The 22503-nt window shown below is 37.2% G+C and overlaps 1 protein-coding gene across 1 annotated transcript; it reads left to right on the top strand.

Annotated features, from left to right (window-relative positions):
• Positions 1-13229: 13229 nt before the first annotated feature.
• On the top strand, positions 13230-15343 carry LOC121389188 (aspartate and glycine-rich protein-like). Its single transcript, XM_041520792.1, has 2 exons — positions 13230-13605; positions 15174-15343. Exons 1-2 carry the CDS (start codon positions 13230-13232, stop codon positions 15341-15343), a joined length of 546 nt encoding a protein of 181 aa, XP_041376726.1.
• Positions 15344-22503: the final 7160 nt, after the last annotated feature.

Here is a 22503-nt window from a genome sequence, read left to right as displayed (position 1 = left end):
TTTTGAGCATGAATAATGTCGCTACGTACTGTTTCAGTCCTACTTTTGTTCTACGTTTTCCTACTTTTGTCCTACATGTTCTATATTTTCGTTCCTAATTGTGTCCAACCTTTTCAAAAGGGTGTGTTGGACAGCCTGATTTTATAAAGAAGGGATAGGGCACCCAAACGTAAACAGCCCTAATATGTCTTGTCAGAACGAAAACGGGCCAATATGTCAGTATACATAACTGGGGGGCCAAAGACGTGGTCCCCACCAACCCACCCTCTGGCTACGCCAGTTGTGATTAAAAAAAAAATTGAATTTCGTGTATGGCTTTGGTTTCATAAATAGGACAAGTGCCGTATATCGGTTGATTCAAGCAGTGCAGCTTTGTAAAAATACACCCCCCATAAACATCGCAATCCCACAATCTAAACCACTGCCTGCATAATTTTGGCACAGGCGACTGTATCCTGCTATAGTTTTGTAACCTTTCGTGCATAAAATTATGGTACACTGATAGCATTCCCACACGCCTTGTATTTTAATGTTACTGCTCACGTCCCTCCCTTTTGTTTTTTTAAACAAAACATTTAACGCAACCCGACCATAAATAAAGACGCCACGGTTTTAAACGGGTCGAGGCCGGGTTGTCGCCGCGCATTCTATTCTCTTGTTCTTCAGCATATCGGGATTCCATTAATATAAAAGTCGAACAACAACAACAAAAATTAAGATGAAAATGAAGAAGAAAAAGGAAACAAACAAGACATTTTAATTTATCAGTTCTGACAAGAAAAACGAGAATAGGATGTTTTAAATGTTCTTTTGGTTGCATTCGACGTTCACTTCTGGGTTCTTGTGCTTCGATAAAATTTACTGAAGTAAAAATGGTTTCGTCGATTTAAATCATGTTGCCATCGTAAATGTACCCTGTAGTGAAATACTTGAATGTCTCCTCTTGTCGGCTTTTTATTTAAATAACGATATTTGTAAATAAATTAAGGCAAAAACGTAATCGGCAGATCGGTTGATTTTGTTATCGACCTATGCGAATTGGCAGCCATTATTGAAAGTTTGTCTAACCTTGCATCACGTGTCACGGTGGACGTGGTTAACTCGTCATACGGAGGGGTCAATTATGTATCGTTTTATGTATATACAATAATACCATGTACAGCAATGATTCAAGGCCCCGACCTTGACCTTGCTTATGTTTCTGGGGACAATAAAAAAGAAAAGAAAAAAAAAGTGGTTTGGGATCGATCCCCGTCAAATAATCAAGAAGAATAATCAATAAAATAACAACAAACATTCTCAGAGTACTGAAGGAAGGAAATGTTTTTATTTAAGGACGCACTCAACACATTTTATTTACGATTATATGGCGTCAGACATATGATTGAGGACCACACATATATTGAGAGAGGAAACCCGCTGTCGCCACTTCATGGGCTACTCTTTTGGATTAGCAGCAATAGATATTTTATATGCACCATCCCACAGACAGGATAGTGCATACCACGGCATTTGTTACACCAGTTGTGGAGCACTGGCTGGAACGAGAAATAGCCCAATGGGTCCACTGACGGGGATCGATCCTAGACCGACTGCGCATCAAGCGAACGCATTGCCACTTGGCTACGTCCCGCCCCTTCTCAGAGTGCTGATAAAACAATATAATATCTATTGTGTCCCTTACCGGGCCCAACAAATCTCATACGTTCAAGGGCCACAACTCTGTGAATAATGAGAAAGTCAAACATAAACTGTAACAGTACATGATAAAACTATACTCAAAATTTCAATCCGATCAGAAATTTGTTCAATATCTTCATACTGATCAGGCATTATGAAAAGGTTAGGAAAACTATATGTAGGACAGACGGACAGACAGACAGACAGAACGACAGAGACGAAACCTATAATCCCTTCCGGTTGGACCGACAGCGGTCTAATAATGTACATTCTGAATAAATACTACGATACGGTGCTAGAATACATAGTAGATACTTGATATTTGAACAGTTTAACTGAATATTTCACTAGTTTGCACAATTCGTTTGCATTGCTAATAGATTGTTTTTGTTTTGTTTTGTTTTGTTTTGTTTTGTTTTAAATGCTTTATCCCACTGCCCCATTTCCTTGTACTCGTTTGAATTCCATCTCATTTCTTCCTGATCTGGTAACTCCTCCTATCTTTCAACTTATTTCGCTGTCCACTTCCACGTCCCAGTCCTTGTATCTCCAACCGCGACAGGTGTTTGTCTCTTGTGGCTATCCGGGAAACACACATGTCATTCCCCATCAGCTTTTTGCTGTGGGCTTAGTATGACCACTTCGGAGAGTGTTCAGTAGTATTGCTAGTAGTTAATAATTGTATAAATTTAAATATGGATCGATGAGTTCCATAACATTTCTTAATATATATGACTATAATCACCAACAAAGGCAAAAGCAACAAATGGATTTAGATTGAAAACTCACCCACATTCTCTACTAAATTACATATTACTAAACTTGTTGTGAATTGTGTTAGATGTTTTAGTTTTTCTTCCCAAAAACATTTGTTGTAATTCTGTCTTTAAATATATAGAGCTGATGCAAACCCAAAACACTAAAGATTTAATTAATATTGGTAAATATATTTATTTGGCATACAAGTTACGTCACTCATCTTTTCAGACGCATATGTTATAACTTTGAATGTATTACTTCCATGCATGTACATATTTAATATATTTTGGTTTATATATTTTAATGTATTGTTACTTAATATATTAGATCAAAAGTATGTTTCATTGTATATAATAATTTAATTCTCCTGTGTCTTTATATATACTGTGTAAATATGTTGTGCTGATAAGCTTGTAGCTTAAAGCAATAAACGAATTGAATGTAATTATATTTTGGTATTAAAACTTTCATTTAAATTCACTTTTGGTAAACAAATCAGATTGTGCTAATGTCCAAAGTGATTTTAATTCCAAACGTTTTTAGACATTTTAAAAGATGATTAACTTTGTTCAGCACGTAAACAGTGTTACGACTGATTCGCTGATTAACTGACTCATTAATTTATTTTTCATTGCATATAACAATTTTCATTGGGTAAAATTAATTTAAAAAATATATGATTCGATAAAAATACATTTATATATCCTATCTAAATATCACTTTTTTGTGCATTTTAAAACATATTTGACTGAAAGTTTGAGTTGATAGTTTGGTTAATTCGGCATTTTTATACGGCCACTATGCTGCTGACTAATCTTTTTTTATTGGTTCATAATATGATTTTATGTAATACTTGCTGAAACCACAATTCATAGAATCTTACAAGGTACAGTTATTGCTTTATTTGTCTTGCTCGGTTATTGTGAACTTAATTCAAAACAGTATAATAATAATTATGTAAACGTGTTTAAAATCTTAAGTAAAACATCAATTTAATTATCTTCTAGACTACCATTTCTAAAACTCAAGCATACTTGGCTCATACCTATATTATTCTTTCTGATGCACCTAAAGTCTGCGTATTCAAATATGATGTAATTCTAATTATTTATGCGTATGCCTTTTACATGTAAAGCAAAATGGTATGAAGAGGGAGAAAAAAATAAGGAATATTTTTTAAATTTAGAAAAGAGAAACTTTACTAACAAAAACAAATCAGAAATATTTGATGAATTTAAAGTTTTGCGTACTGAGGACATCAAATTTCTATAAAGAAGTTATACACGAGAAACTATAATAAACTAGTTGCGAATGGGTCCACTGAGGAGGTTCGATCCTACAACGAAAGAACTTTAGGCGAGTGTTTTGCAGGACTGAACTAGTTTGTTCAGGACAGCAGTTTGTTTTATTTAACGACACCACTAGAGCACATTGATTTATTAATCATCGGCTATTGGATGTCAAACATTTGCTAATTCTGACATATAGTCTTAGAGAGGAAACCCGCTACATTTTTCTATGAGTAACAAGGGATCTTTTATATGCACCATCCCGGATAGCACATACTACGGGCTTTGGTATACCAGTCGTGGTGCACTGGCTGAAACGAGAAATAGCCCAACCGGTCCACTGCCCGACCGCACATCAAGCGGGCGCTTTACCACTGGGCTACGTCCCGGCCTTTGTTAGGACAGGTCAGTGGTTTGTTCTTTGTGGTCTGAGACCGGGTCAGTTATTCCCCCAAAGCAATTTTAGGTTCTACAGGTCATACAGGCCAGTGTTCCTATTAATCAACGGACGGTACCACAATAAACTATTAACTGTTCATTCATTAAATCCATATATGTCTTCAACGAAGAGATATTGACTCACCGGCCACTGGCTGGTATTTCCTGGGTTCGCACCCCGGTACCGACTCAGTGTAAAGACTACTACAGCGACTTCTCTTTCATTGACCACTAACCATTAAACACGAACCCACTGCCCTCCCCGTTTTACGTACATAAGGCAATATTAGCGCTAAGATCGCTTGGTAAAACGGGGCCCTGAAGTGTGTGCTCAGGATAATGTGGTTGCTCCCTAATCGTACATAAGTATACATAATCAGAGAATGGGTCTACCAAAGGGGATTGATCCTTCGATCCAAGCACTTCAAGCGAGCACTCTACCAAACTGAGATAGATCCTGCCTTACGCAAGTCTACAATTGTTACATCTGAATCGTGTATAAAGTACTCCAAGATAAGCTGGAATTTGTTAAGTGACATAATTGTTAGCTGACCGGCCTCGGTGGCGTCGTGGTTAGGCCATCGGTCTACAGGCTGGTAGGTACTGGATTCGGATCCCAGTCGAGGCATGGGATTTTTAATCAAGATACCGACTCCAAACCCTGAGTGAGTGCTCTGCAAGGCTCAATGGGTAGGTGTAAACAACTTGCACCGACCAGTGATCCATAACTGGTTCAACAAAGGCCATGGTTTGTGTTATCCTGCCTGTGGGAAGCGCAAATAAAAGAACCCTTGCTGTCTGTTGCAAAAGAGTAGCCTATGTGGCGACAGCTGGTTTCCTCTAAAAAAAACAGTGCCAGAATGACCATATGTTTGACGTCCAATAGCCGATGATAAGATAAAAAAATCAATGTGCTCTAGTGGCGTCGTTAAATAAAACAAATTTTACTTTTACTTTTAATTGTTAGCTACCCAGCATTCTCAGCCCAAGAGAATAATTAGGATTTTGAAGTCTCTTAACCAGGTTAGTGAGCACTGGTTTTAGATAAAATTGTATTATCACAGTTTCACGAATTAGTTTTAAGAGGGAAGGAAGGAAATGTTTTATTTAACGACGCACTCAACACATTTTATTTACGGTTATATGGCGTCAGACATATGGTTAAGGACCACACAGATATTGAGATAGGAAACCCGCTGTCGCCACTTCATGGGCTACTCTTTGTCGATTAGCAGCAAGGGATTTATTATATGCACCATCCCATATACAGGGTTGTATATACCACGGCCTTTTATATACCAGTCGTGGTGCACTGGCTGGAACGAGAAATAGCCCAATGGACCCACCGACGGGGATCGATCCCAGACCGACCGCGCATCGAGCGGGCGCTTTACCACTGGTCTACGTCCCGTCCCCGAAATTAGTTTTAAATACAGTTCTTTAATAATATTATAATCTACATAGTTTCACCTTACAGCAACAAAATGTGCCTATAATGATTACAACCGGTCAAAATCTTATCTTCTCAGGTGATCGTACTCAAGATGATAAATTAACATCTATGAATGCGGTCGACATATAGTGTTTTATCAAATAATTATTATTATTTAACCGATTGATGATACTTTTTTTTCTGAAAATGAAAAATACACGAGTTTATGTCTATCATATTTAATGTTTTAAATATTTGTTAAGATTTTGAATATTACTCTGAGAGAGAAATTGTTTCTTTGTGGGCGGTATAACCAAAGATCTATCGAACGTTTTTTCCTCCGTTAATATATACATACAGAATGAAAATTGCTTTAAAGTAGTTCGGAAAATGCCGAAGCAGGAGGAATATTACTCAACATTTAAAATAGAAATGGACTATTGTCTGTTTGCCATGGCACTTAACCTTGCATTTCGGTACCCACAATTGTTCTTTGCGGTTTTTACATCTTTGAAAGGTGCTGATTGAGGATCCGAGGGGTGCAAAGTTTGCACCCTTGAGCATTTTGAAATATTCAAGATGGTGTCCAAAATGGCTGCCAAAACATAGAACTGGCAGTATCTCGGATACTACATCACCTAGAATATAATTATTGAGTTCTATGACTGGGGCTTAGGGATCAAGGAATTTAGTTATAACTATCACCTGGTAACCAAGATATTACTTCACCATTTAAATCCAAGATGGCCACTGCCATGGCTGCCAAAACATGAAAATGGTAATGTTTCACTTAAGCCAAAACTGTGGATGTCTCTCATTGGGCTTTAGTGGTCATAGCATTCATTGATAACAACCTCTTGTTAACTAGGACATTGCACCATCATTTGAATCCAAGATGGCCACCAAAATGGCTGCCAAAAGAGAACAAGTGGCCAAATATTGCCTTCTACTTTAACCAAAACAATCAAGTTTTATGTTTATTACAGATTCCTAGAAAGTACCAAATGACCAATGATAATGAATGTTTCACACTTCATTAAATCTCTAAACTTTCATTGTCCTCGTCTCCACTATTTAAGTCCACTTCTTTGGTGAATCGGTTGTTACAAATGTCTGTTCCATAACAGCTATAGAAACCTGTACACGATAGCTGTGATACAGTCACATTTTGCAGTTAAACAGGGTGTTTCGGTGGAACATGGACAACGAATCAGCATCATAATTTCAGGAGTTTTGACTCCAGATGGAAGAGTTACTGGGGAAAGAGTTGTCGATGATTCATCTCTTGGCCAACCAAAGTCTGTATGGGTCTGCATCGGGTGGGTCCTGATTCTTACAAAAGGCTTCTGATATCAATGGGAGGGATTTCATTTTCGGGGTCTGTGTCTGTGTCAGGTGGGGTTTTTCTTTACATTCGTTTCAACCACATTTCGTACCTAACACGTGACAGAATACTGTATTTATTAGTGTCATAGCAAGCAGTAACACATGTTATGGCTTTTTCTATGACATCATCCATATTGGAACTTAAATCTCCAAGTTTAGTAAGTGTTTGTCCTTTTGAAAGACCTTTGATGACTGTTTCTTTTAGGATACCCCACATTATAGCCACAGTGCCACAGCCTGAAATGGTATGAGCTGCTAGCAGATTTAGTGCAATTAATTCATGCTTCATTGCAGTTGCTCCAATGTCTAATGTAGTTCTAGTCGCACCAGTTCCCTTCATCAGCAAATCACATGACAGTTTGCTGCAAACGTAATAATACACAAGCAAGATTTAAAAAAACCCTGTATCATCTAAAATAACTTCAGTGTAGTTTGCCCCTTGTAACAGCTGCCATCATTTGCTGTGGAATGATCATATCGGCTTCTTCGTGAGTTGTTTTCAAGTCTTCTCTTTGTTTGAAAAGTCCTATGAGAGATTCTGTTGAAACTGATTTGGATCCTGTTACAAGAAGACTTGTAGTTGTCATATTACCAGTCGCCTGAAGATCATTTACTCTATGGAGTAGCTGCTAACAGATTATATCACTTAGCTGAACCTTGTTTTCTGTACAGGTAAGGACAACTTGTTGTGGTGGAAGCGGAGTTCGTGGAAGTAGTTTATACTGCCTGCTAACTTTGATTCCTGCACGGCTCTTCCTGGTACCACTCTTGATGCTGTATGGATGGTAACAGTCAAAGACAAGATACACATCGCTCTCATGCAGTTTATTAATGATATAATTCATGTACCCATCTACAAAGTCTTGCATTGCCACTTGTTGACCAATGAATAATTCACAGTATTGAACAACCATCAATGACAGTGACTTAAAGGCGCATTCCCTAGTTTCAACTCGTAAAACTTGACACTAAGTTTGGTTAAGTTACAAACCTGTAACACATTTGGATAACTCGACTCCATAACTGTTATTTCTCAGACGCAAGTGCGGTTTTGAAAACATGAAAAATTCATTTTGTGGTATTAGAAACACCAGAATGACCAGAAACACTTCGATTGTACAGAAATAGATTATTTAAACAATAAAATAAAAGTAATGTTTGATTTCAGTGAACGGCTCTAATAGTGAAAAATATGTATTAGTGTTTAAAAACTAGGGTTTGTCCCTTTAAGGTGTTTGCGAGATTCTAATGGAAACGTGTATTTGCAGGGCTTTCTTCATGGTTGACTTTGTCTTAGTTATATGCATTTTATTGTCGTCTCCAAAGAGCGTCTTTGGGATGTGAGCCAACTCGTACTGCAAGATTTCCTGAAGGCTTATGTCAAGTCAATTCATCAGAACCATGTCAGTGTTGAGTATTCCATTTGAATTAACTTTGACGTGCTTCTTGCTAGCAGCCATCGTCAACACCCTTTTAATCAAAGAACCATAGAAGCCGTCTAACCAGCTTGCTTCATATGTTTACATCTGATGTTTTTCAATGGTGACTGCATCGTCAACATTTACTGTGGTAGGACATATTGGCCCGGTGTTAATGTTTACCATGGTTGTGGGATGACTTTCTGTGTTTAAGGGGTCCATGCATGTGGCAAGCGTGTCCTTGATCTTCTCTCTGTCCTTTCTATCAGATTCTCTGCAAGATGGTATTTCCTCCTTTTGAGTTCTGACTGGTATAGAATAGTTGCTTGCATTTCTCATATCTGCTACATCTTTGACAGGTTGGCTACATGTGTAGAAACTCGGTACCCACCTTTTGAGAGCAGATGGATTAAGTGTTATGCCAATGATTCCATCTGGTCCATGGCCATATCCAATGAAATGTTGTTTTAATGAACATGTCTGACCAAATGTGTCATTCCATAAAAAAATACCTATGTTACGGTTGATTTAGAAAGTAATATGTGGTTATTTTTTGTCACGGTGGCCATTTTGGTGGCCATCTTGGAGTTAAATGATCATGTAACGTTCTATTTAGCACAATGTTGTTATAAATGAATACTATGACCCATAGTGTTCAATCACTGACATGATTGTTTTGACTATTTCCAATATTTCCAAGGCAGTAACTATTTTCATGTTAACAGTCATATTGGTGGCCATCTTGGATTTAGATAATGGTGCAATGCTTAGATAACAACGTTAACGTTCCTCCTATTGATACATTTTTCAACTATTTCAGCGACTTAAATAAGGGAGAACCCAATAATGATAACGTATTTAATTTTAACATGGATGAAGTACTATACGAAGTAAACAATGACAGTATTATTAACGAAAAATTCAGTGCAGATGGAATACTGAAAGTCATAAAACAACTAAAATATCATAAAGCAGCAGGTGTTGATAGAGTAGTTAACGAATACATTAAGTCAATCGCTACGTCGCTCATGCCAGTTTATGTTAAACTCTTTAATACTATTTTTGATAATGGAGTCTTACAAGATGAATGGCATACCGGTATTATTATACCAATTTTCAAAAACAAAGGAAGTCGGCTACATCCCGAAAATTACCGACCAATCACATTACTTTGCTGCTGCTCTAAACTGTTCACAAATTTGATAATAACTGGTACCGAGTTTGTTATTCTATTTATTACCCCAACTATATGGGGGTTTTAAAAGTGTTTATTTTCGATATAGCCTACATCGGCTACACGTCCATGTATTAGAAAACGAGGTAAACTACTTTACTGTTCTGGGTATTGCTTTAACTTTGTATTTTACTCACGGTTCACGGATAATTTTTAAAACCCAAAGTTCTATATATTCTGTAAAACAAATCTTTAATGAAATGCATTAAACTACCATTTTATTACAAGTTTAACACTGAAACCTGAAAGACGTAAACGCAAACGCTTTAAACTACGCGACGTCATTGTATGTGCTTTGCCAAATCGTGATGACGTCACATTTAGTACCGACAATGCATGATAATTTATTAGTGAGAAATTATGATTTTTATTTTCCCCGTTATGAGTACTTGCTGGGGTAATAAAGTATGACATTTTAGTGTAATTATTAGCCTGTATGATTCAAATTTAATTAAAAGTATTGTCTGTTATTTCGTTTGCGTTCATCTGGATATGAACACAAAATATCATCCGCAAACGTATGTGAGATGAACGTAAAAGAAATAGCAGACAATCGTTAGATATTTTCATCAAGAATTTTATTTTAAAAAAGAACAAAGATATCTAACTGCTAAAATGATGGCCATCTTACACGTGCATTACCTGCGTTGCAGGTTTACCAATTTACCATTTGGGATATGTCAATTTGTTATTTTACAGGGGGGGGGGGGGGGGGGGGGGGATGTCGTGGAGTTTTTTGTGGTTTTTTCATCACTTAATTTTTGCATTTACCATAGTTTGACACCCAATAGGCGATGTATTTTTCGTGCTGGGATGTCGTTAAACATTCATTCATTCATTCATTTTTACAGTGTTTGTTGCTGTTTTAAGTTTTAATAACAGACGATGAGTCAGATATATACAGATTACGGATGACTCGAACTCGATTCCGGACTAACTCGGGGTTTAAGGTGAATGACAGGTAAACTTTCAGAACTCCTAACAAAAGCAACAGTGATAGACCATTGGTAGGCGATAAACAATATACATCCATTAAGTAATTTAGCACATGATTGATGTTAATAACTGCCCCTGCCTGACCTCTTGCGTATTACCTAACACAGATTTCAGATAGGTAGACGGACTATATATACCGAGTGGTATTCACAGTGCACTGTCTTATCTCTTAAATAAGGTAGTTTTAAACATGGGGAATTTCAGTATCAGATGTGTGGTGTTTCTAGTAAGTTTACATTTATTTCTTATCATTTATTTAATTTTGAACATGTATGCAATTACGTTTGAACTAGCTGTTCTGGTCACATGCATAAGTTATTTGGGATGTTTATTCAGCACCTGGGTTAATGGTTAGTGTTGATCTGTTAGTAAAAGGGGTGTGTGGGAGAAAGAGAGAGAGAGAGAGAGAGAGAGAGAGAGAGAGAGAGAGAGAGAGAGAGAGAGAGAGAGAGAGAGAGAGAGAGAGAGAGAGAGAGAGAGAGAGAGGGGGAGAGAGAGAGAGAGAGGGGGGGGGAGAGGGAGAGAGAGAGAGAGAGCGCGAGCGAGATAGAGAGCGCGAGCGAGATAGAGAGCGAGAGAGAGAGAGAGAGAGAGAGAGAGCGAGAGAGAGAGAGAGAGAGAGAGAGAGAGAGAGAGAGAGAGAAAAAGAAACAAAAAGTAAAAAAAAGGGTACGGTGTGGTAGAGAAAGAGATAGAAAGAGAGAGAATGAGGAAAACAGAGAGAGGGAAAAAGACCGGGACTATATATATATATAATACAGTCAAACCTGTCTTAAGCGGTCACACAAGGGAGCAGATAAAAATGGCCGCTAAAGACAGGTGGCCGCTGATTACAGGTTGCGACGTATAGTATTTAAAACATATATTGTTGTTTCTTGTTTTAGCTTCTATACTGCTAATTAATGGATGTGTGCTTCATTTTACTATAAATAAACTTTTCAAATATCGCCTCCTTCAGGAAAAATAGCAACTGAAATGTATTAAATTAACCGTTCTCAACAAGTTTGTTTTCTCTTTCCATTTAATTATTTAATTTCTACTTCATGCGGTGTATTGTCATAGTAAGTGAATCTACAAATGTCAAGCAAAGACTGCCCAGAGGCAATTAGATGCTTTCCAGAGTCATACTTTCTTAATTGATACACAGTAGAGATGTCGGTACTAGTATTCCTGAAGGTGTGAAGATCGCTTATTTGCTGCACCTTATCACTGTTGTTAAATATCCCTTTTATATAATAGTAAACATTTACTGTAGCCGCTTAATACAGGTATATTAGCGATTTCGGATCCGAGTTTGGTGGCCGCTTAAGGCAGGTGACCGCTGAATACAGGTGGCCGCTAGGACAGGTTTGACTGTATATATATATATATATATATATATATATATATATATATATATACACCACACAGTCAAACCTGTCTTAAGCGGTCACACAAGGGAGTAGATAAAAATGGCCGGTTAAGACAGGTGGCCGCCGAGTACAGGTTGCCAAATATATAGTATTCAAAACATTTGTTGTTGTTTCTTGTTTTAACGTCTGTACTGCTAATCAACGGATGTGTGCTTCACAGTTGACTATAAATCAACTTTTGACATGTCGTCTCCTTCAGAAATAATGCAAATGGTATGTATTAAATTAACCGTTCTCAACGAGTGTGTTTTCTTTTTCCATTTAATCATTTAATTCCTATTTTATGCGGTGTATTGTCATAGTAAATGAAACTACAAATGTCAAGCGTAACCTGCCCAGAGGCAATTAGATGCATTGCAAAGTCATACTTTCTTAATTGATGCACAGGAGAGATGTCGGGACTGGATGGGTACTAGTATTCCTAAAGGTGTGAAGATCGGTTATTTGCTGCACCTTATCGCTGTTGTTAAAATATCCCTTTTATATAATAGTAAAACTTTACTGTGGCCGCTTAATACAGGTATTTTAGCGATTTGGGATCCGATTTACGTGGCCGCTGGCCGCGTTAGACAGGTGACCGCTTATTACAGGCGAATTTACATTATAAATCGTTTGGGAGGGAAAAAAGTGGCCGCTTAAGGCAGGTGACCGCTGAGTACAGATGGCCGCTAGGTACAGATGGCCGCTAGGACAAGTTTGACTGTATATATATATATATATATATATATATAATATATATATATATATATATATCTGTGATTTTATCCTTTTAAAAGTGAAAGATCACACTGGAGACTTTGACACGATTATGCTGAAGTATACCCGTCACCCTGATTCTTACAGATATGCAAAATTATTTTGTCATTTCAGTTTTAACCCTAAATTTTCATGTTCTTTGCATTAATTTCAATTTATTTCACTTTTTAAATGTAAATTAAGGCTTGGGTACGCTATCCTAGACTAAATATTATCAAAGCCAGATATTAAGGTACATATGTAGCAAATATATTTAAATATTTAAAATATTCTATGTAGAATTCATATTACAGCATTAAAGTTGTATTTATTTATTTACTTATTTATTTATTTATTTATTTATTTATTTATTTATTTATTTATTCATTCATTCATTCATTCATTCATTCATTCATTCATTTATTTTAGCTCGTTGTACTCGCAGTGTCAATGGTGTTATCTAAAGGCACCGGAAACGGAAATGGAAATGGAAAAAATATCGGAAATGGAAAAGATAATGGAAATGGAAAAAGTAACGGAAACGGAATAAATAATGGAAACGGAAATGGAAAAGATAATGGAAATGGAATAAATAATGGAAACGGAATAAATAATGGAAACGGAAATGGAAAAGGAAAAGATAACGGAAACGGAATAAATAATGGAAACGGAAATGGAAAAGATAATGGAAATGGAAAAAGTAACGGAAACGGAATAAATAATGGAAACGGAAATGGAAAAGATAACGGAAACGGAATAAATAATGGAAACGGAAATGGAAAAGATAATGGAAATGGAAAAGATAACGGAAATGGAACAGACAACGGTAAGTTCTCTTCTTCTTCTTTGTTGTTGTTGTTGTGTTTAACGACACCACTAGAGCACATTAATCATGGGCTATTGGACATCAAACATTTGGTAATTTTCACATATAGTCATCAGCGAAAACCCGCAACATTTTGTCTAATGCAGCAAGGGATCTTTTATAAGCACTTTCCCCGCAGACAGGATATCACATACAACGACCTTTGTTATACCAGTCGTGGTGCATTGGCTGGAACGAGATATAGCCCAATGGGCACATCAACGGTGATCGATCCCAAATCGACCGCGCAGCAAGCGAACGTTTTACCACTGGGCTACGTCCCGCCCATGCCCATAATGAAAGTGTGTGTCGTGGACTGGAAGGTGATGTTTTGTTTGTTTAATAGAAAGAAAGAAATGTTTTATTTAACGACACACTCAACACATTTTATTTACGGTTATATGGCGTCAGACATATGGTTAAGGACCACACAGATTTTGAGAGGAAACCCGCTGTCGCCACATAGGCTACTCTTTTACGACAGGCAGCAAGGGATCTTTTATTTGCGCTTCCCACAGGCAGGATAGCACAAACCATGGCCTTTGTTGAACCAGTTATGGATCACTGGTCGGTGCAAGTGGTTTACACCTACCCATTGAGCCTTACGGAGCACTCACTCAGGGTTTGGAGTCGGTATCTGGATTAAAAATCCCATGCCTCGACTGGGATCCGAACCCAGTACCTACCAGCCTGTAGACCGATGGCTAACCACGACGCCACCGAGGCCGGTTTGTTTAATAGAAGTCCTGGCACCAAGGACTGTTGCATTAACGGACGTATAATGTATTCTCTTGAATATTTTAAAATACTCAAGGGTGCAAAGTTTCTCAATCAGTACCCATCAAAGGTGCAAAAAACACAAAGAACTGCAAGGTTCAGCTAAAATTGAGGGTTTGGCAAACAGACTATATTTGAAAGTTTGAGATAGCATAACTCACTCACTCTCTCTCTCTCTCTCTCTCTCTCTCTCTCTCTCTCTCTCTCTCTCTCTCTCTCTCTCTCTCTCTCTCTCTCTCTCTCTCTCTCTCTCTCTCTCTCTCTCTCTCTCTCCTCTCTCCCTCCCTCTCTCTCTCTCTCTCTCTCTCTCTCTCTCTCTCTCTCTCTCTCTCTCTCTCTCTCTCTCTCTCTCTCTCTCTCTCACTCTCAGTAATGACAATATAAATTAATGTTGTTATTCAGTTTCGTTCATTTATTTTGAATTCGGCAATCATCAGCCTGCACCCTCTCCCCATACAAAATGGGAGAATGTACGCCTATGTGTCTGCCTGTCTGTCTGTCTGTCTGTCTGTCTGTCTCTCTCTCTCTCTCTCTCTCTCTCTCTCTCTCTCTCTCTCTCTCTCTCTCTCTCTCTCTCTCTCTCTCTCTCTCTCTCTCTCTCTCTCTCTCTCGCTCTCGTTCTCTCTCTCATTGCCCGCTCCCTCAATTCTCTCTCTCTCTCTGATGAACTGTCGAAATAAATAGTACATGTATTTTCCTCTCTTTTAAACATAATTTATGTGGGTTTTGTTTTGTTTTTGTTTCTTGTACAGGTAAATGTGTGGGAGTGTGTGGGATCGACACTGACTGCGACGATCGTGACGAATGCTACAGGGATGATGACTGTGATGACGGTGATGACGGTGATGGTGATGACGGTGATGATGGTGATGATGTGTGTGATGGAATCTGTCCCCGTGTTTGTGTTAAAGACGATAAATAGATGGCGCTACTCCAACATTTCGATATAATTATTCAGCTGTAGAATACAATAAAATATGTTGTGGGAATACATGTGCTTTCGTTTGTTTGTTTGTTCGTTAGTGGACATGCAGGCGGGAATAAATATTGGGATTGGGATTGAGATTTGGGAGTAGGGGGGGGTGGGGGGGTTGGGGGGGTTGGGGAAGGGATACAGTTGGGCCTCAAATTTGCTGGTATTGTGTTCTTTTGTGGTTATTTTATGAATATAACAATCATTCTGGGAGTACTGTTAAACCAATACATGTCCCCTACCTGGCCCACAACAATTCCATGTAGTCTTAGAAAGGAAACCCGCTACATTTGTTCATTAATAGCAAGATATATTTTTATATGCACCATCCCACATACAGGATAGCACATACCACGGCATTCGATATACCAGTCGTGGTGCACTGGCTGAAACGAGAAATAGACCAACGGTGATCGATCCCAAACCGACCGAGCATCAAGCGAGCGCTTTACCACTTAGCTATGTCTCGCTCTGCTTTCCTGTAGAAGTTCCGACGCCATATAACCGTAAATAAAATGTGTTGAGTGCGTCGTTAAATAAAACCTTTCCTTCCTTCCTGTAGAGGCATTTGACGGCAGCGGATTTCCTTTATGGTTGCATAGTACTAAAGAAGAGAGTACTGTGTCAAAGTTCGACGTGCACCGTCAAATATTTACGGAGTAAAAGCAGCTGTGGGTGTGATTGGTAGTAATATGTGACATTGACTATTTGTGCAAATACTATTATCCATTGAGAATAAATAAATACACTTTTATTTGTTATACAGTTGTTATGCAGTATATACCAGAGGTTGAAACTAATGCGGGGTACCCCCAAAAATGGAACTGCAATTTTCAGCAAAAATGACGGTTGCTATTAAAAACATAAATTAAATCTCTTAAATGATACGTGACCCCCCATTTTCTTGCAGCTAGATTAGATGTGAGGTGCCACACTTTCTATTGCTGTACGTCCTGGGTGTGTTGAAACGCTGCTTATATCAGTTTTATTAGTAAACGTTAACATTATCGGCAATACGAATTGATTTGGTCTAATGGAACCTATAGCATATATTCACTATATTATCATTAGTTTATATTGTGTGCCATTTACTGTTATTTGACAGTCATAATTGCTTAATTAGGTTACACTCAGGCATGGGAGTTCATAATGACCTTGACCTTGGCATTAATTTACTGTGCACTGCTGAGAATAGAGTTTGAAAAAAAGTCTGTGCTTGACCAATTGGAGATTTTGGCCCATATTTTTTACTTAAAATATTTTAAAGCTTATTTATCCAAGGTGATGGACATGTCATATAACACTAATCTTATTTAGGATAATAAGTCTAGGCAAGATGAAATATGCTATTAGTAATAATTTATTTTTAGTTAAAAAATAATGTTAGCTGATATTAGGTTAAGCTTTTAGATCTCCATTAACAATGTGTATTTGAATGCAATTGGCTCTGGAATTAAATATTTAAATAACCTGATTTCTGCTGTAATTTTAACATACTTTTTAGGTTGGTGAATTATGTTTTAGACAAATATGGGAGTTTTTACAATTGTTTTTATGAGTTTGGCAAAAACATTAAAATCTACAGAAGTGGGTTCTGTGTAGCCATTTTGCATTCTCTTCTTTATTTGTACACAAATATAAGCTTGGTAATGATAGCTTTAGGTCAGTTCATTAAATCTTGTCCATATATTCAGTGAGTTTTCTATAGTAAAGGGTATTTGAAGTATATACCAAGTACAAGAGCAATTTTGAAACATTTGTTAATCTACCTAGGAGTGTGTTAGTATTATCTTCCACTATTACAACACTTGTAAAGCTATATTTTCCAATATTACTATGTAAATGATGTGTTACATTACAGATTGTAGTAATGCATACGATATAAATATGATATTCAGTCAAAACAGAAAATAATTAAAGAAAAATTACTTTCGCACTCTTTTGATGGATTGAATGTGCTTTTTTTATGACAAATAAAAAATAAAGATGTAAAACCCTAATGATAACTCTAGATATGATACATGTCTGTAAGCACCAATCACTGGAGATTATTAATAAAATATCAACAGATATATTGGTAGCTGTCAGTGGATTTAATAATGCATATATAAAAACCAACTAGGCTGATGGGTTTGAAAAATATATGGCATTCAGTGACTTGACATCCAAGCATAGTCCATACCTTGGGTGTTTACCCCACCATGATGTGTACCACATTAATTTACTACTATTTGTGGATACAGTGGTGTTCATTTCAGATACCACATGTAATATGCTTTTTTTCTAGTGAAGTTCTTATCATATGCCCATTAAAGTCTTTCAAAACACAGGGTCACTGCAATAAATGAGTTTTAAAGTAATTATTAATTGGAAATGAGAGACTCTGACTATGCATGCACACACTACATATACAACTAAGCATACACAACCAATCCATAGTATGTATCTTCAAGAGTAGTATTTTTATTTATTATTTGTTTTAAATATGATACATTGCATTTGTATACAACTTTGCATAACACTGATGCTTCCTGAGGTGTACATTAAATCAGGTTGCACTGTAGGAACAACACTTTCAATTATGTTGTCACATCATATCAGAACACAGAAGATCCTGATAGTCATGAAAACACCCAATTGGACACTTTTTGAAAAATATATTTTTTTGATATAGTTTGCATAGTACTAAAGAAGAGAGTACTGTGTCAAAGTTCGACGTGCACCGTCAAATATTTACGGAGTAAAAGCAGCTGTGGGTGTGATTGGTAGTAATATGTAACATTGACTATTTGTGCAAATACTATTATCCATTGAGAATAAATAAATACACTTTTATTTGTTATACAGTTGTATGCAGTATATACCAGAGGTTGAAACTAATGCGGGGTACCCCCAAAAATGGAACTGCAATTTTCAGCAAAAATGACGGTTGCTATTAAAAACATAAATTAAATCTCTTAAATGATACGTGACCCCCCATTTTCTTGCAGCTAGATTAGATGTGAGGTGCCACACTTTCTATTGCTGTACGTCCTGGGTGTGTTGAAACGCTGCTTATATCAGTTTTATTAGTAAACGTTAACATTATCGGCAATACGAATTGATTTGGTCTAATGGAACCTTATCTCTCGACCAGTAGTCGATATAAAAAGCAAAGTAAAGTTTGTTTTATTTAACAACGCCACTAGAGCACATTGATTTTTTATCGTATCATCGGCTATTGAACGTCAAACATATGGTCATTCTGACACTGTTTGTTTTGTGTTTTTAGAGGAAACCCGCTGTCGCCACATAGGCTATTCTTTTACGACAGGCAGCAAGGGATCTTTTATTTGCGTTGCCCACAGGCAGAATAGCACAAACCATGGCCTTTGTTGAACCAGTCATGGATCACTGGTCAGTGCAAGTGGTTTACACCTACCCACTGAGTCTTGCGGTGCACTCACTCAGGGTTTGGAGTCGGTATCTGGATTAAAAATCCCATGCCTCGACTGGGATCCGAACCCAGTACCTACCAGCCTATAGACCGATGGCCTAACCACGACGCCACCGAGGCCGGTAGTAGACGATATAATCTGTTAGCGCTTGAGTAGCGAGGAGGGAGAGGGACATGAGGCCCCTGACCCCATCACACAACTCTTGCTTATCGCCAATCCCCAAACCCCAACTTATAGACAGTGTTTGTGCCACCCCCCCCCCCCCCCCACCCCCCCCCAATATAAAGTGCTTCCTACTCTAATGTATCTTAGACTCCAAACAGCCGTAATACAAAATATCCTATGGTGGTGTTAAACATATAGGGCCGAATTGACAATGCCTGGGGCGTAGCCAGAGCGGAAAAAACGCCGAGGCAAACCCAGACCTGTACAATAAATATCAGTGTCATGGGAAAATTAAAATAAATCTGCGGAAATTCCAGACGACGAGACAAGCGCCTCGTCTGCCTCATGTTGGCTACGCCATTGAATGCTTAAACGTTTGTGTTTAAGAAAAACAGTCTTCATAAATTCCCTACATATTTTTTTTATCTCCTTTGGCCTGATATGCACCAAATTTAGTTATGTACTATTTTGAAACGCACGTACGCACGCACACACGCACACACACACACATACACACACACACACACACACACACACACACACACACACACACACACCACTTTTCAGCTTCGGGGACAGGATAAGAAATGCCCCATCTTTACTTATATAGCATTAGCAACAGACCAACAATGTTATAAGTGTGTCATATATATATATATGGGCGTTCGAGCCAATGAGATTCTACTATATATATACATATATATATATATATATATATATATATATATATATATATATATATATATATATATATATATATATATATATATATACTGAACAAAAAAAGAAACTTCCGATTTGTACATATAGTATTTGTTGTGTTAAAGAATTCATTGTGTAATGAAATGATATAGGTAGTATTAGCCTTGAGCTATATTATCAGGATTCATGAATTTTATCGATTATTTTTGCACTGTTAATCGTCGATAAAGTGAAATTCAATTTGCACGTGCATGCATGGTTCGACATGTCCCGTGTAGTATTCGGTCAATTTGTTTTACTTGTCTTACTGACATTGTTGTCAAGTGAACGGAAACGCTTCAAAATATATACCGGCCTCGGTGGCGCAGTGGTTAAGCCATCGGACTACAGGCTGGTAGGTACAGGGTTCGTAACCCAGAGCGAGTCCTTACACTAACCACTAACCAACTAACAACTAACCCACTGTCCTGGACATACATCCCAGATAGCTGAGATGTGTGCCCAGGATAGCGTGCTTGAACCTTAATTGGATATAAGCACGAAAATAAGTTGAAAACAATCAATCAATCAAAATATATTTTAAAAAAATAACGTTTTTCACATTGTATCATTTTTAGCATGCCAAGAAAACCCAATAATTTACGCGAACGGGCGATTGGCATGTTTGATGCTGGCATGTCGACAGAAGACGTTGCAAGGCATGTTGGGAGTTCTAGTCGAGCGATACGAAATCTTCGCGTAAGATTTCGAACGACAGGAAGTACCAACGACTTGCCACGTCGTGGACGTCCGCGTGTTACATCGCGTGGTCAAGACCGCTATAGCCTTGTTCGATAACCTGAAAATTGACCTCGCTTGTAAGAACTCTTCAATAAAAAAAGTTTATAAAAATTATTGGCGATTAACATCTGACGCTTGGAATGCTGAAAGTTTCGAAATATGTTGAAATCCACAGAAAAACAACGACATTATTGCTGTGTTTGCTCGAATTATACAGGGGAGATTGTCAATGGCCTGACCATTCAATTGCACAGATTTCCGGCCAATGTCATACTTAAGCGATCGTGGCTTCGGTGAATTAAATTAGTGTATGGGAACTATTCCAACAGTAACAATGATCGGCTTTGTTCTGTTCATTTTCCGGGCGGAAGGAAAACGAAGATCAACAATATTCCTAGTATATTTGAGGAAAAAACTTTCAGAACATTGACAGTAAGTATATTATATTTTAATACGGTCGTTCGTTAAATTAATGTCACACAAGAACAAAAAATAAAAACAACCAGGTGTGTCTTCATTTACAAGGAAGTGATTTCAGTGCAAAATTTATTCCTGGAAAAGTATAAAATATGTAAAAAAAATTAATGTTAGTTTTAAGCTGTAATCTTTTTCGAAAATAGAAATAAGTGTTTTAGCTGATTTATTATTTATATTTTAATTAGTTTTGTAATATTCATCAATTTATAGTGATAATAGCCTAACACATTTTCACCCATTAATAAAAATACAATGTAGTTATTGGAATTTTATATTTAAAAAACCCAGTTCAAATCAAGGCGTCATTATTCCATTAAATAATGATGTGATTATACAGTGTTCATTAAATGTTAAAAAATATATACATATAGAAAACAATCCAATTTTACAAGTACCGGTACTGAAATATTCATAAATTTTTAATGTAGAAATGTTCAGTCATGGCGGTTTTCACTTCAACTTTTCAAATCTGGCATTTCCAATACAGTTCAACATTATATATGCAGTGTTGTTGTTTTCTTTCTGGAGTGTGTAAACACAACATACATGATTTGGTTATAAATTGCTATGTGCATGCATATTAGGAATCAGTTAGAATTTTATTATGATTAACAGTAATAATCAATTTGCATTGACCACTCATGAATGTTTTGAATACATGATGGTACCATCAGTTAAAATTTTGACTGAAGAAATACGATTCCCTCAATTGTTGATCTTTGGTTTTCTTACATGTATTTATAAAGAATGTATAAATACAATGTAAAGTACAATCACACAGTTCAGATATCACACACCAAACGTGTGCTGGCAATACTAATTTAACAACATTCTTCTTCAGCCATGTCCTTCCTTTGTGCCTGTTGTCAAATATTACATAAATTACACAGAACACACACATCTTAACTAACAGTACTAACACTAAACCAATTTTATTTTTTAGTCTACAACAGATGAGAGCACAGACATTCATCTAAATGCTGTGCAAGAAGCAGACCCTACAAATCCGGACAATATCAACGACCCGCAAGACAACTATGGACCAGGATCTGTATTACAAATAGATGACAGTGCGCTTAACACTTCAGTCAGATTTCATGATTATTTTGGACCAGTGCAATCAGATGATGTTACTCATTTTGTAAACAAAAATGAACAAACGGATGCTATTTTAGTTACAAATTGTTCTTCACAAACATGTATTTCTTATGAAGATATTGGCACCCAAACAGATTTTGTACATATACTCAGTGAACCTTTGCAACCAATACCACACATTTTGAACACAGTCAATCACATAGCTCTCCAAACAATGAAACCTGACATAACGATTGAAGACATCGGTAACAGGGATGACAAAGTCATGTTTTACACTGGGGTTCCCAATGGTGCAACATTTGCGTTGTTGTTTAATGAAATGCATGATATGTATGATGTTCATGATGAAAGAAAGGGTGGAAGACCTCGTAATCTTCGACTCATTGATGAGTTTTTTTTATGGTATTGATGCGTCTTCGACTGGGATTGCTCATTGAAGACCTAGCAGAC

The sequence above is a fragment of the Gigantopelta aegis genome, chromosome 14 (genome assembly GCF_016097555.1).
Source record: "Gigantopelta aegis isolate Gae_Host chromosome 14, Gae_host_genome, whole genome shotgun sequence".
Classification (NCBI taxonomy): Eukaryota; Metazoa; Mollusca; class Gastropoda; order Neomphalida; family Peltospiridae; genus Gigantopelta; species Gigantopelta aegis.
This window is presented reverse-complemented; position numbering and strand designations above follow the sequence as displayed.